The sequence below is a fragment of the Podarcis melisellensis genome, assembly GCF_964234715.1.
Source record: "Podarcis melisellensis genome assembly, chromosome: 2".
NCBI lineage: Eukaryota > Metazoa > Chordata > Lepidosauria > Squamata > Lacertidae > Podarcis > Podarcis melisellensis.
In genome coordinates, this window is record NC_138529.1 from 69,626,054 (window position 1) to 69,640,574 (window position 14,521).

Genomic DNA, 14,521 nt, shown 5'->3' on the forward strand with positions numbered 1-14,521 from the left:
GAAGGCTTCATCCATCATTTCTTAAACACATAAGAAGACCCTGCTGGACCAGGCCACTTCTTATTCATTAAATTTGTATATTGCCAATCATCAGAGGATCACAGGGCAGTTTACAATATAAAAACACAATAACAAAAAGAATACTCCCGCCTCCCCAAGTTTAAAAGGCCAGAGATAGTTTAATACAAAGCCAAAGGCCTGGGAGCTAATCTCTGGTGGACCATCTTCCTGAGCCTGGAATCAGAGCAGTTTAACAAGTTGATCCCCATCAGATTTTGAAGAGCTTCATCTCCACTGGGGCTGAAGGGAGCGGACATGAAAACAAGCTAGCATTTCTCTCCTCCAGCAAGCCAAGCCCTCCAGCTCCCATCAACTCAAGTTCACAGGGCATCAATGACTCTGCTTCATCTTTCTGCAATGGCAAAACCACTCCTCTGCCCCTTCGCCCTGCCAGCTTTCAGTGTCCATCCACCTTTGGCATCTCAAACAACCGCTCCTGCTACTACCTTTGAGACACAGCCACACACAATGGTGCATTAAGGTGTATAGAGATGTCACAGAATTGACAGCCATGTCTTGCTCACACATTTATTTCCTGGGAAGAAACAGAAGTGCATGCCCTTTCGGGCACATGGATGAGTGTGTGCAATGCCTCACCTTCCTGTGTTCCTCAGTAGATGCCGCCTGGAGAGCTAGAAGAGCCCACAGTCCTTCAGGTTATTTTTGATGATGACATCAGTGACAGCATCGAAGACAAACTGCACATTCTTGGTATCAGTGGCACAGGTGAAGTGGGTGTAGATCTCCTTGGTGTCCTTCCTCTTGTTCAGGTCCTCAAACTTGCTCTGAATATAGCCAGCAGCTTCATCATACTTGTTGGCCCCTAAGGAAGAGGAGGAAAGAAAGAGAATGAGAGAGAGATCCACAGAATGATATCAGGACAGGACCAGGTGCACTAACTCGATGTAGATTTCTGCCCCCGAAATGACACCCATGGAATCAGACGCTGGTAGTTCAGAAAAGCAATGCATTAACTCCTGCTCTAGTCCTTAAAGAGGCCAGCATATGCTGCTAACAATATTTTAATCCATGAGCAGTTTATAGTAGAAATGTGGTATGGCAGAGTTGAAGACTTCGGCCCGGAAAAAGCTCGGATTTCCTCATCTGCCTATTACTGAGTAGTAACTGAATGAATTTACAGCAAAACTGACTAAATAAATTCAAAGGGAAATACACCGACTGACCGGCTCCTGCTCATGAAACTCAAGAGCCACACAGATTAGTCATACCAGGAAGCTGCAATGCTGACACAAGCAACTGCAATAGAGTGGTGCATTTTTGGGGGGGTAGGGGTAGTTCATGTCACTTTGCAAAACGATCAGTTTCACACTTTCCAAAGCAATATGAGAACTGAAACACAGCCATTCTTTGAAATTCACACTTATCTGATTTTTGTGCTGCAGTTATCAAACCATAGTCGACAAAAGTGCAAAAAAAAAAATGCATTAGGTTGAATTTGTGAGGACAGCAACAATTATTTATTATTTATACCCCACCCATCTGGTTGGGTTTCCCCAGCATTGTTATTAGTAAAAATTGTTTTGCAATAATGTGCACCTTAGTCAAAACTGCATATAAAATTAGAACTAAAATGCTGTTGAATTTTCATGAGTAAAGATTGGAAACATGAGAAACAGACAGAACTGAAATTGGCAGGTTCTTCCATCCCTAGCTGTGCTTTACATACCATGCCTCTCTGGTCAGGAGGAGGCTTAAAAACTGTGAAAAGAAAAAAGGAGGGGAAGAGATCCCTCCCTGCAGATTCCCGAAGAAGCAATTCTAACTCTTGGCCATTTTTATATATAGTCATCACAGCTGAATGGTGGTTCAGCTGAACAGCAGAAGTTTGAGTGAAGCAGAGATGGAAAGATACTGAGAGTAAAAAAATTAAAAAGCTGTCAAATTTTGAACAATGGCAGAGGTTTGAGTAGGGCAAGCAGGGGGAAGGGTAACCCAGAGGGGTAGCAGCAGCTTAAAACAAGGTTTGAGTACAGTAAGAAAGGAGTTGGGAAAGCCTCTGTTGTGTTAGGTTTTTTGTCTTTGCTTCTGTGTGTGTATATCTCAACTATTTCTCTTTGTTAAAATTGTTTTCTTTCTCTCTTTCACAAAAGAGCAACCCCTCAGTGTCCCTCCATCCCTAAATACAATGCATTTCATTCTGATACCATGTGTTCCAGACGCCAAGTTCCAGATTCAATGCAGTAATTTAGCACAGATATTTTCTTAACGAACAAACATCCAGCTGTGCACAGCATTACCTGAACTTAACCTTCTCTAACTAAAAAAGCTAGCTGACCACCTTGTTCTTAAGATTCTACTCGTCTTATATATGCAGTAACATATATAATGGGATATGTGTGTGTAAAGAAGCTGCAGAATAGAAGAAAGGAAGGAGAACAGAAACGGGGGCAATCTGTGTGCAAGGGAGAACTGAGAAAAGGAGGATGGAGGGGGAAGGAAGGGAGTGAATGTAAAAAATGCAAAAAAAAGAAAGAAAGGAGTAGAAAGAAGGGGCCTGAAAGGGTCTGAATAATGGGAGGAGATGGTGGCTTCATAACTGGGCAGAATATGAAAAGGGTGCTTTGTAGTTGCAATATGTGGAAGGAGGAAGATGCAGGGGGTTACCAGGGCGTGGGTTTCTGTGCAAGGGGAGCTGCACAATAGGAGGGTTTCGAGGAGGCGTCTACATGGGAGTGAAGGTGAAAATGGGTTGCAGAACAGAACAGGCAAGTGGCTTCAGAAATAGGATTGGGAAGCTGCATGGGATGGCAAGCAGAGTGAGCAGGGGTGCAATATGTTACTTAAATTTGTCAGAGAAGCTGCCTTGGCCTTGTTCCTTTACTCACTTTCCCTACACACTGCAGCTGATGAGATTATCAGCAAAAGAAAATTCCACACTTTCTGCCATGCACAAAAGCAGTGTTGAACACCTCCCTTTTCCACTGCCAAAGTCTTACAACTCGGCCCCTGACACGCAGCACTTACCATTCGCTCATTAGCTACAGCCACACTTGTTGAGCAAAATGCAGACTGGTTGTCTTCTGAATTTCATTTCCCCCTGGGTCTATCCAGAAGGCCATGCCCTTCCTTTCTACTGTTCTAAAGACACAGGGCTTGTGCTGTCACTGAATTGCTCCACTCTCTTGCAAGAAAAATCTAATTATCACAGGAACTTCATTCAACTGGGAGTCTTGTGGCACTCTGAAGACTAACATATTTATAGTAGCAGAGCTGTATATGCCACGGTAAATATTACAATTTTTTAAGGTGTTACCTCTTCCCTTTCTGTTTGTGGTTACTTTTCACGATCTGAACTGTATAAATGACAAGGTCTTCAAGCACAAGTTTACACAGGTCCACACGCTACTGCCCCCTAGCTTACAGAAATAGAAATGTTCCCCTGGAATCAAAGCATGTGTATCAGAGATTTATAATACGACTTATGTTGTTGAAAAGAGACCAGAGTGTACAATAAAGCAATAGGAAAACTGCCCCACATTTCCCATGTGAAAACTTGGCTGCCTATATTCACCCTTACATGCCTGGTCCCTTATATATTACAAAATGTGTGCACTGATCAAATGTGCAATTTACCTGGTAACCACATTATTTCCACCACAATCCTCTGCTTCTAAAAGTGGAAGCTTTGTCAGAATTTGGCAAAAGTGTGCATTGCCTACATTTCATATTATGTTATATGCATGGAAATCGACGCACAGCTTTCATAGGCATCTGTAGATAGAAACTTTCTCCTTAACCACCTTTTGAATAGGTCTTGCCCATCTTTGAATTGTAGTTTTCTCCGCCGTGAGTCTGTGCAAGTTTCAGGGCATAAATTACCCTTCTAGGGTTGCATTTCAAATCTTTTCAGACTCAGCAGCATGGTGTGATGGAAGTGGCAGTCCAACAACATCTGAAAGGCCACAGGCTCCCCATCCCTGACCTAGAAGAATCCTATAATAAATTTGGCCTCTACACCACCTCCCAGTAGATTTTAGTTCTAAACTACAGTGGTACCTCGCAAGACGAATGCCTCGCAAGACAAAAAACTCGCTAGACGAAAGGTTTTTCCGTTTTCGATTTGCCTCGCAAGACGAATTTCCCCTATGGGCTTGCTTCGCAAGACGAAAACGTCTCGCGACGTCTAAAAACAAAGACATGTTTTGTTTATAAAGTTAATTTATTTTCCCTTCAGTTTTTGAACTGCTCTTTACAGTATGTGTGACTTTAAAGAGCAGTTAATAAACTGTTGTTGTACCAAATTTGGCTTTGTTTAGACTTTTTTTGACCATAGGAACGCATTAATTGATTTTCAATGCATTCCTATGGGATTTCGTGCTTCGCAAGACGAAAAATTCGCTAGACGACAAAAATTGCGGAACGAATTAATTTCGTCTTGCGGGGCACCACTGTAAACTGGGAGTGATACAGAAAGGGAGATGGCAGGGCAAAAGGGGTGGGGGGATTGTGAGACACAAACTTGCTCCTTGCCTGCCACTAACGCCAATCCAAGGACAGTGTTTCCAGACCAAAGAGTACTGGAGTAATTAAGGACGTGTGGGATTTGAAGTTAATTTCTCAAATAAAAAATGGCGCCACATACCTGTGTACTCCGGGAAGCAGATGGCCAAGGGGCTGTGGATGATCTTCTCCTCAAAGAGATCCTTCTTGTTGAGGAAGAGGATGATGGATGTGTCTGTGAACCACTTGTTGTTACAGATGCTGTCAAACAGCTTCATGCTCTCGTGCATCCGATTCTGTCAAGGCAACAAATATGCTGAGCCAAGAAGTGTGCTCAGAGGAAGAAGGGGGAAGGGCAAAGGAGCTGAAGGCTTAAGAGTATATGGAAGTCTAAGAAAACAAAATCGAGCAATTTCTGTACCAAAGAGCAAGCAGGGCACCTTGAAGGCTTTATTGCAAACATGAATATTTCCTTACCATCTCCTCATCTTCAGCCAAAACCAAGTCATATGCGCTAAGAGCAACACAGAAGATAATGGCAGTCACTCCTTCAAAGCAGTGGATCCACTTCTTTCTCTCAGACCTCTGTCCCCCCACATCAAACATCCTGTGAGGGGGAAAAACCCCACAATGTTACTGAGGTCTGACATGACAGCAATTACAGCAACATCATATTGCTGGAAACCAAAAGAAAAGATGGGCTTAACCAAACCTGGAAACTAAGTATAACTTTGAAGCAGTCACTGAGTCTGGTTCCTTACTGGCTCAGTGGAAAAATGTGGAGATTTAAGTCTACAAGATGGCTTGGAGGGCAAACCTCCCTGCCTGCTGAATGCTGCAAATATGAGTATACTGAGTAGCAGACTGCTGCCCAGCCCCGATTCCCTCAGACAAACATTCTTGGACTTTCCCTTCCTTGTATGAAATGTAAAGAAAGAAGGAAACTTCTCGCATCTCTCAGAGCCATTTGCTGCATGGTTAAGAAGTACAGCTTTCTTCTGTTTGGAACCTGGAGCCCAATTCCTAAGTGTCTGAAAGGGAGTCACACCAACGGACTTGATGAATGCACTCTTCTCAGCATCAACAAAGCCACTGACCGCATAGCCAAAGCCAGTGGCACTAAGGAACACACACTATGAACTCAAAGGGTAATAACACAACCATGATGACGCTGTCATGATGGCCGCAGTAACCAGAGCACTGGGTAAGGTTTTCTGTACAACCAGTTCAGCACCAGGCAATGATCTTCCCTAATCCAAGTAACAGGCACTGAGGCTGAACCTACATGTGATGTTCTACAGTGGAACCTTGGTTCTTTAACTTAATCCGTTCCGGGAGTCCGTTCGACTCCCAAAACAGTTCGAAAACCAAACTGTGGCTTCTGATTGGCTGCAGGAGCTTCCTGCACTCAATCGGATGTTTGGCTTCCGAAAAATTTTCCCAAACCATAATGCTTACTTCCAGGTTTGCAGTGTTCAGAAGCCGATTTGTTTGGGAGCCAAGCCATCATCATCATCATTATCATTATTACCACTGTATTAAACTTATGGCTGACATATAAAAATGGTATCACTGATCCTCCCTCTTCTGCCCTTATTAATGTCTACAATACGTTGCCTATCCTGTGAGTAGGGAAACACAGCACTACCGCATCAGGATAGGAGGTTGTCTGTCAAGTTACTGAGGATAAATGGCATGCACAGTTGCTGCGTCCAACGACACCTATGTGCTTCATGGGTTGTGTCTTCCTGCCCTGAAGCACAGAGAAAACTACTTTTGTGGTTTCAGAAGAGCCATAGCTCCCAAGAAAAAGTGTTCCTGGAAGGCAGCCACAAACAGTTCCCCAGCATTAAGAGTTTAGAGTATATCAGGCCAAAGAGGTTAGTTAGTGAGAGGAGACAGCCACTGCCTGGCACTTGCCACTAATTTACTCCAAGCAGTTAACATCAAAAACATTGCAACAAAAAAAATCAAACTGTACAATAAAACCAAAGCAAGAGTTGAAAAGTAGTGAATCCAACCAGACACACTAATCTCAGCAGAAACTCAGATACACAATATAAAACCTATACAGAAGGGCGAGGAGCAACAGAATCCTCTAAGTCCAGCTTAAAGGGACAGGTTTTAGGCCAACATTTGAAAACATAGAGCATTATGGCTTAGGCTAGGATGGTCCCATGACTGAAAAGGCCTTGCTCCTAGAGGAAATCTGTTCAACCCCATGCGTTTTAGACTATATACACATTATCTTGGTTGGAATTCATAGTAAGACAGCAAAAAGGAAGACAATGCTAATATAACACTGCATATGAGTGAGATACTTTCTCTAATGTCATTCCCCTGAGAATTTACCCTGATATCACTAGGAGAGAACATGAGCATTAGTCACTGCCTGGCAGTGGTAGTCAAGAATTTCCTGAAGTACACTCTGGATTCAGATTGTTATCTTGCAGCCTCAATTTGCGGACAGATGGAAGGAGAAAAATGATTCTGCCTGTGCTGGAAGAGCTAAAGCGTGTGTGGGCTGCAACGCAGTGGGACAGGACTGTAAACTAAGGCATACTTTCTGCTTTGGGGGATGTGGGGTAGGTGGGGGGGAGAAGAACATCTGATCTGGCTAATGGAGCCGTAAGTCATTTGAAGGCCCATGCAGTGCATAATAATCGGTTAGCTGCCCAGCAGGACCTGAGCAAGGCCATTAGTTGTACTTAGAAACTGCTCTAAAACACCAGGTGACTTCCCAACAAAGGCCATGTGAAGGCATCGTCATGTTCCAAAAATTACTAATAAATGCAGCTAAAACATGGCCACTGCATCTACCAACATAAATCATTGTGAATCCTAGGAGAAGCCAAACTACCATGGATACCTATAGAAGAGCTCAAGGGAGAATGGAAATGGGAAATAGGTTCAGGATGAATGAACCATCAGGCGCCACAGAATAGGAAATGGCCACATGCCACTCCCTCACACCAGTCCAGGCCCCAGAAAGGAACACGTGGGGCCTGCAACAAAACGTTGCAGTGTGGAGTGCTGCTCCCATTTACTTTTGCAGTAAGCCAACCCTGCTTTCCTCTGCTATACTCCATCCCATTTCCCCTCCCTCTGGCTTTCCTCCCCCTCTCACCCCATCAATAAGTATTTTGAGGCAACTGAGCACACAAAGCCCTCGACTTTACATACAAAGATGTATATAAGTGTAATAAAATAAATAAATAAAAATAAATCTTCCTTGTTTTTAGAGACAGAATTGGAAGGGCTGTTCCTCTAGCCCTGGAACCAGTGTACAGTGGTACCTTGGTTTACAAACGTGATCCGTTCTGGAAGTCCGTTCTTAAACCAAGGCATGCTTTCCCATAGCAGCGGGGGACTCAATTTACAAATGGAACACACTCAACAGGAAACGGAACATGTTCTTATTCCAAGGCAAAGTTCACAAACCAAAACACCTACTTCCGGGCTTGCAGTGTTCCTAACCCAAGTTGTTCATAAAATAAGCTGTTCTTAAACCAAGGTACCACTGTACTTAGTTTTCTTCTAGCTACTCCTACCCCGCTGTCTGCTCTGGCCTGGGATAAGGCTGTTCTTTCCCCCATGGACCCCCCCCCCCCCGGATTAGTCTCTTCAAGTTCTTTAGTAAGATTGAACAGCGGCTTCCCAGCTCATTTCTGAGTGCCATGCTATGCTACTGTTTATGCAGCCGTAAATCTATAAAGCCAAGGTAAAGTTTAACTCTAAACAACGCTTTTCTGAAAACATCCAGAACCTGTAACCTGGGGAGCTACAGCAAAGGAGACTGTCTGAAAACCAAAGAGATCCATGGAAATTTGTCACACTAGATTGGAAGACCCAATTTCAGGATTGAATTCTGCCTGGTGGTTGAAGGAGGACTGCACATCTTCAATCTGCATGTTTTATTTGGCCTGCACAATCTTGTGGGTAACACAGTTACGTATTTGCTGGGAACAAGACAAGACTTTGAAACTTCATGGTAAAATGATTAAACTATATTTTCGAAGCCTTCTGCTACATTGCTGACATACAACGATAGCTCAGAACTAAGGGCTACTGAACAGGCCCCTTTTCCCAAACATTTGAGATGTTGCAGAGGCTGGTGTGGTGGGCTGGGTGTTGGGACTCTGACCCTTTGGGGACACACTCATAGGTTGAAATCTGCACTCGGCTCATTGGGTGACCTTGGGCCAAAACACTCTTAGCCTAGCCTATCTCACAAGGGGCAAAGCAAGTGAGTGTGTAGGTGTGAGCACACTGCCTTGTGCTCCTTGAAAGAAGGGCAAGATAAAAATGCCGTTAGAACATAAATAGGTTTCGAGCAGTACTAAGTACACACTTTGCAGAGAGATTATTTCTCAGTGCTGGAAAAACACATTCAAAGTGGCCCTATGAGTTGGCAGGGAAGCCGTGCTATGGGAGAGCTCTCTCCCCCTGCCCTTTCTGGGGGGATTCTTTGCAGAGTTCTAGGCCTGGCTTGCTGCCGGCCTTCCACACAAGGGCTGTGGAGACAGGCTGCCAACGCACGGGGCAGGCTGAGCCCTCGGCTGGACAATGAGAGGAAACAGAGTGGGAATTCCATCCCAAGGAAAAGTGGAGACAGGAAACCGACGTGACAAGTAAACAAACTCTGCCCTTCCACCCCCAGAAAAAGGCACGCCTTAGCAGCTCAATGAAAAGCTGGGCCACATTCTCAGGTGCTAAGAAACATACTACAGAACTTGCTTCATTGAGAAATGGGAGTTGGAAACCCAAGCCTGCGCTTGCACAAGGAAGAAAAAAGGCTAAGATTAGTCCCGGAACATAGTGAAGGGCTATATAAAATTTAACAAGAGGGCTTGTTATGAATTGTCAATATGCATTTGGGAAAGAGATCTGGATGACATTATAATCAAGAGGGAGATATTCCTTCTAAATTTCAACAAACCACTATGAGGAAACTCTTAAGTATTGCTATGACGATGTAATAATATTTATACATGAGAGCTCCCCTTTCCCTCCAATTCCAGTCATTAACTTCAGCAACCAATAAATTCCTTGCGGCATAAGCTAACACAGAGATATGTGGACCTGGGGGCTAGTAAAAATGCCCGTGGACTAATCATTTTTGGAGTAGTTTACAAGGTTGCTTTCTAATGCAGCAGACATACTTCTCTATGACGAGGCAGCAGCCTCAGGACATTCTCAGATGAGGATGGGAAGTTCAGGAAGGAAAGGCAACCCTCACACTGGCCAGGCCGGAGGGATGGGAAGCCACAATCCTTTTCTGACCTACGACAACAGGGCCCCTAAGAACTCAAGAGCACAAGAAGACCACCTCCAACGAACATAACAGGCGTATCAGCATACGGAAGAAACAACTGCTGTGTTTATTCTCCTTTCACTACATGAACCAAATTTTCCTTTATTTTTAGGCCTAGTATAGTTAGGCATTCATACAAACCATTCACTCTCAGCTTATTGAGCTACACTGGCTGACGTATATTTCTGTCACGGACAAAGTAGACAGAATGAAAAATGCAACCTCTCTCCTCTCCCCTCCCCTCCCCATAGTCATTAAGTCATTAGCAGCAGCTAGAGGGGAAAGAAGGGGCACAAACTCTATTGGAAATCATATAAATTGAGTTCCACATGCAACTGTGCTAAGGAAAATGATTGGAAATATCTTATTTGGCTTGAAGGCAGACTACCCTCTGGAGAACAATGACCCAGAAAGAACCATGTTACTGAAAATCCAATATACTGAGATTGGAGCTTTTTATTACAGCAAATGTTGGGCTCTAAGGGCAGCAGGGTGCTTCACACTTGCCTCCACTCCAGTTCTCAGAGCATTCATATCACTGGGGCACCTGCCCCTTGTGCTAAGAGAAACAGAACCACTTCGCTTAAGTAAGAGAATTTGGCTGCGATGGGAAGCTTAAGCCAGTCTGGTTTACTGCACACTTGAGTTGCCAGATACTCCACTAGAGTAACAGGGCCATGCCATAAATAAAAAGGTAGCCACGTTAACTTATGTGTGTCATCATCCCATGCTAGGGAGCAAGGTTGTGACCCTCCTAATACATTCTAAGCACATGGGAGGAGGAATTCTATATACCTTCAAGTGAAGGTGGTACCACCACTCTCAAACAGTATGCTGCCCCAATGAAGGGATAAGTCTAGAAGTATTTTAAACACTAGAAGCACTTGCTATTTGTCAGCAACAGTGCTGTTATATTCAGGTGCTCACTGGGCCCCTGCCCTGCTAGTCAGTGGTGAGATGAGAGCACATACTTGGTCAAATGAATGACACTGATGGAGAAACTTGGTGTCTGAATATTGCTATGCAAATCAATGTATTTGACTAAGACACTGCAATTGCACTTAAGGGGAAGCCAAGGTTCTTGTCTAGAGAAACAATATTGTATAAATAGCTCCATCGCTCCCAATTTGCTATTCCCTGGTGCAAATGGGCAAAACAACTGGAATGGGGAGTGTTTAGTGTTACACCTTCAACCATGAGCACTAGCTGGATTGATCAATCTTTTCCTGTTGGTTTATGTCTTGATAAGGAGACAGAGACCATAATCCTGGGTCTCGACTTAACATTGACCTGCACCTTTCCTGGTTTGTTTGTCCACTTAAGCCAGGGAAGGAGTGAAGCAGGAGTGAAGTCAGCTGCATGCATCAGTTCACAACTTGTGCACAGCATAGTTTATGAAGCCAGAATGCTGCCTTATCTTTATATGCAAATGCGGCCCAAGTGTGCTCCTGTGGTCCTTACAACTGTTGGCAATGGCAACTGTGGGATGTGTGCAGTTTTGTTCTGTTTTTGAACAGAATAATCTTACATTTGGATGAGTTGCATTTTTTGTTCACAGGAGTGCAAGGCACAACTCATTCGTTTTCAACTGACTTTTCAGGATTAAAATGGTCAACTAGAAGTTGCAACTCAAAACAGCCAGAATACAGCTTCTTCTTTTTGTATCTGTTATTTTTTCTATAATCACACTGCATTCATTTGAATATGGAAACCAATTCCGTATCACTCAATCCTACAGAGAAAGAACTAGATCTATTGAGATGCAAAAGTAACTGTCCTCACATCCCCTGTGGTATGTGTCACTGACAACACACTTCCTCTTTCAAGCCAGTCTTCACTAGAAAGTTTGCTTCTTTGCCTCCATCTATTTCACAGTAATAAAGAAGAGAAAATAACACTGATAGACTCAGAAGTGGAACACAGCAGTCTGTTTTGTCCATCAACATCACATTAACTTTGAAAAATGGCATTCGTTCTTGTAACCCCTAGTACTGGTGACTGATGTTTGAAAGATGCCTTCAATTGTAGCCAACAGGTAGCCAACAGGTGGGTTTCAAGAGTGCAGGAGTTTTAGCCATGTGCACCAGCATGCTGGCCATTCTCATTAAACCATCATTACTTTTTAACCTTGGTTTAATGTGATGTGTGAACCACGTTACGACGGACTCCTCTCACCCCAAATCTCCCAGCTGGTGTTGCAATTCATGTCTTGCCTTCATTTAAATTTTCATTGAAGCTCAGTGTAACCAGATAAGGCTGTGCAGGGATCCTCAACTGGATCTCAATCAGTGACATTTCTGGCTCAACTTGTCACAAACTGTGGAGTTCACTGACCAGTAAAGTCCATCTTTCCTTTGTACAGAATGTCTGCTTACCTTGAACTGAATACCAATTGGATCATAAGAGTCCTCCAGAAAGGAGGTTTTCAGTCTTTGTTTTAAACTAGCACACCCCACCAGGTTTAGCATTTTCCAGTGTACACACACTTTAAAAAGTGTCACCTGGGGCCAACTTGTTGTAATAAGCCAGTCTGCCTACAGTCCATGCATCAAGGAAGTGAACTCTTTAAAGTGCTCCAGCAACTCAGTGTGCTGGCCAGCTGGTGTACAAATACAACCTGCCTTTGCTAGCTGTATTTCCAGCTTACCAGATAATCTGGAACGTCAAATTTTGTACACCCAAACCCCAAAGACATTTCCCCTATACCACGAAGATGTGCACTTTGATCGTCCATATATTGGCATAGCAGCCTGCCTTTCTGTTGTGCGGAAGGAAAGCTGTAATTCTAGTTTCTTGTGGTCTAATCCTTAGAATACAAAGGCTTTCCACAGTGATGCCTTCATGCTGTATTCAGAGCCGACAACTGCGGGGAGATTACACTGGCACCATCTCAGCCTGGACATTTGTATGCCAGACCCTACAGCTCGGCCTATTGGTTTACTGAGTCATGCATTTATTCTCTGATAAAGGCAAGCCAGCATGTTCCCTTTCTAATTCAACCCAGAGTCAAACACATTCGAAAGCCAAAAAGAAAAGGGAAGAAAAGAAAAGCACATCTCTCCTGCATGCAGGCCAGAGAGAAAATCAGGTGCTGGTCAAGGCACCAAATAAGCCGATTAAGGAGAAATTGGTTCCAACTGTAAATCTGGCTCCCTTATGGCTTTGGGATGCATCATTCCTTTCTGACAACTCAGCAAATGGATTTGTGGAAAAGCAAAGCTTTTCAGAATGACCACATCCAGGGGGTTTAAAGCAGAGCTTCTATCATTGCAGTATGAGACAGTGAAGGCAAGGCAATCTGAATAATCCTTGCTGTGTTGGGAGGTAATGGACACAGTTGTGTTTCACTTGATGGTTAGCTATGTGTCTCCCTACTAGCAAATGGTCACATGGTCCTAGGAGTCTCCCTGATCTGCAGGATGAGATAAAAGAATATATGCAAAAAGGCACAAGTGAAAATGCTACATATGTAATACCTAATTCCAGAGGCCCACGTTGATTTGGCATTTCTTTTTGATGTATATTATTCGATTGTATTGCTTTTCCCAGATCACTATGAAACTGTTGCTAAGTCATCCATTTCCCTGTGACATCAGGGGAACGTGCAGCAGCCTCTCCCTCTGCTGGAATGTCCGGGCCCATCTCCATGGCAGGTTACAAGAGAGCCCTCTGCTGCAGGGTGCGCATAATGTTGCTAAGTCTGCCTTGGTGTCAAATACACTGATAGCTAAAATCCAACTTTATCTGTTCTGCAATGAACATTAGGTACACCTTGAGTCTTATTTCCCTAAAGGAAGCTATATAGTTTATGTACTTACTTGAAATGCAGGTCTTTGAAGGTAAAATGAGTCTCTACAATGCCTGTGGTCTTCACTCTGGTTCTCAGCACATCTTGCTGGGTTGGAATGTAATCCACTTTGGCTATCCTCTCCAAATCATTCAGGTAGCTGCAGGGAGAAAGGAGTGGGGGTGGTAAGAAAAGAGGCTCGTAATAGTTTGTAAATTGCTTAAGAATACAGGTGGTCAATATGGTACCCTCAAAATATTGTTGGACCCCCATCATCCCTGACCACTGGTTATGCTGGCTGTGGTTGATGAGAGATGTAGTCTAACACATATGAAGGAGAACATGTTGGCTACCCTGCTTTAGAAGATTAAGAAGGCTAAAGTGCCTTTTTTCACGTTGCGCACAGCCACACTCATTCATATAGCGTGTATATTTGCCAGAGGTTCACAAGTCTTCCCTCTTTCATGCTACCGTAGGTTCCACGAACAAATATTTTCCAACCATCTTGGAAATAAGCAAAATCCTCAAGACCAAACATTTTGATATGGAGGCAGGCCCACACTATCTAGTAAAGTGGAAGAAAATAGTCCAGATGGTTTAGACCACTTGTCTTCAACTGATGGGTCAGGACTCAATGCCGGGTCATGGTCTGATGTAAGGTGGGTCATAACGGAAGCTTAACCACCATATAGAAGGAAAGTGAGAAATGGGTCACCAAATGAATGTTTGGGTTAAAGGTGGCTCTGGGATCTGAAAAGTTGAAGACTACTGGTTTAAAACAAAGTTTATCAAGCCAGAAACAAACATGTCTGTGATACTCCATAGATTATCAAGGACGCAAACATGCCTTATGGGTAACAAGCCTACAAAAACTGGGGGGGGGGGGATTGGATTACCCT

The 14,521-nt window shown here is 43.7% G+C and overlaps 2 protein-coding genes across 4 annotated transcripts in view; one reads left to right on the top strand and one right to left on the bottom strand.

Moving 5' to 3' along the window:
* The window catches only part of GNAT1 (G protein subunit alpha transducin 1), a 27,514-nt gene extending 13,888 nt beyond the window's left edge, over positions 1-13,626 (top strand). The window contains exon 9 of one of the 2 annotated variants that reach the window (XM_081900368.1): positions 12,647-13,626. The gene's annotated coding sequence lies outside the window, so the exon portion shown is untranslated. Of the gene's footprint in view, positions 1-8,284; positions 11,867-12,646 lie in introns of those variants that run through there. The other variant, XM_081900369.1, reaches the window with a different exon arrangement.
* The window catches only part of GNAI2 (G protein subunit alpha i2), a 132,545-nt gene that overhangs the window by 1,470 nt on the left and 116,554 nt on the right, over positions 1-14,521 (bottom strand). The window contains exons 5-8 of one of the 2 annotated variants that reach the window (XM_081900362.1): positions 13,654-13,782; positions 4,999-5,128; positions 4,664-4,817; positions 658-883 (exon numbers count right to left, since the gene is read on the bottom strand). In XM_081900362.1, coding sequence (XP_081756488.1) covers positions 693-883; positions 4,664-4,817; positions 4,999-5,128; positions 13,654-13,782 — 604 coding nt within the window. In that variant the 3' untranslated portion in view covers positions 658-692. Of the gene's footprint in view, positions 1-656; positions 884-4,663; positions 4,818-4,998; positions 5,129-13,653; positions 13,783-14,521 lie in introns of those variants that run through there. The other variant, XM_081900363.1, reaches the window with a different exon arrangement.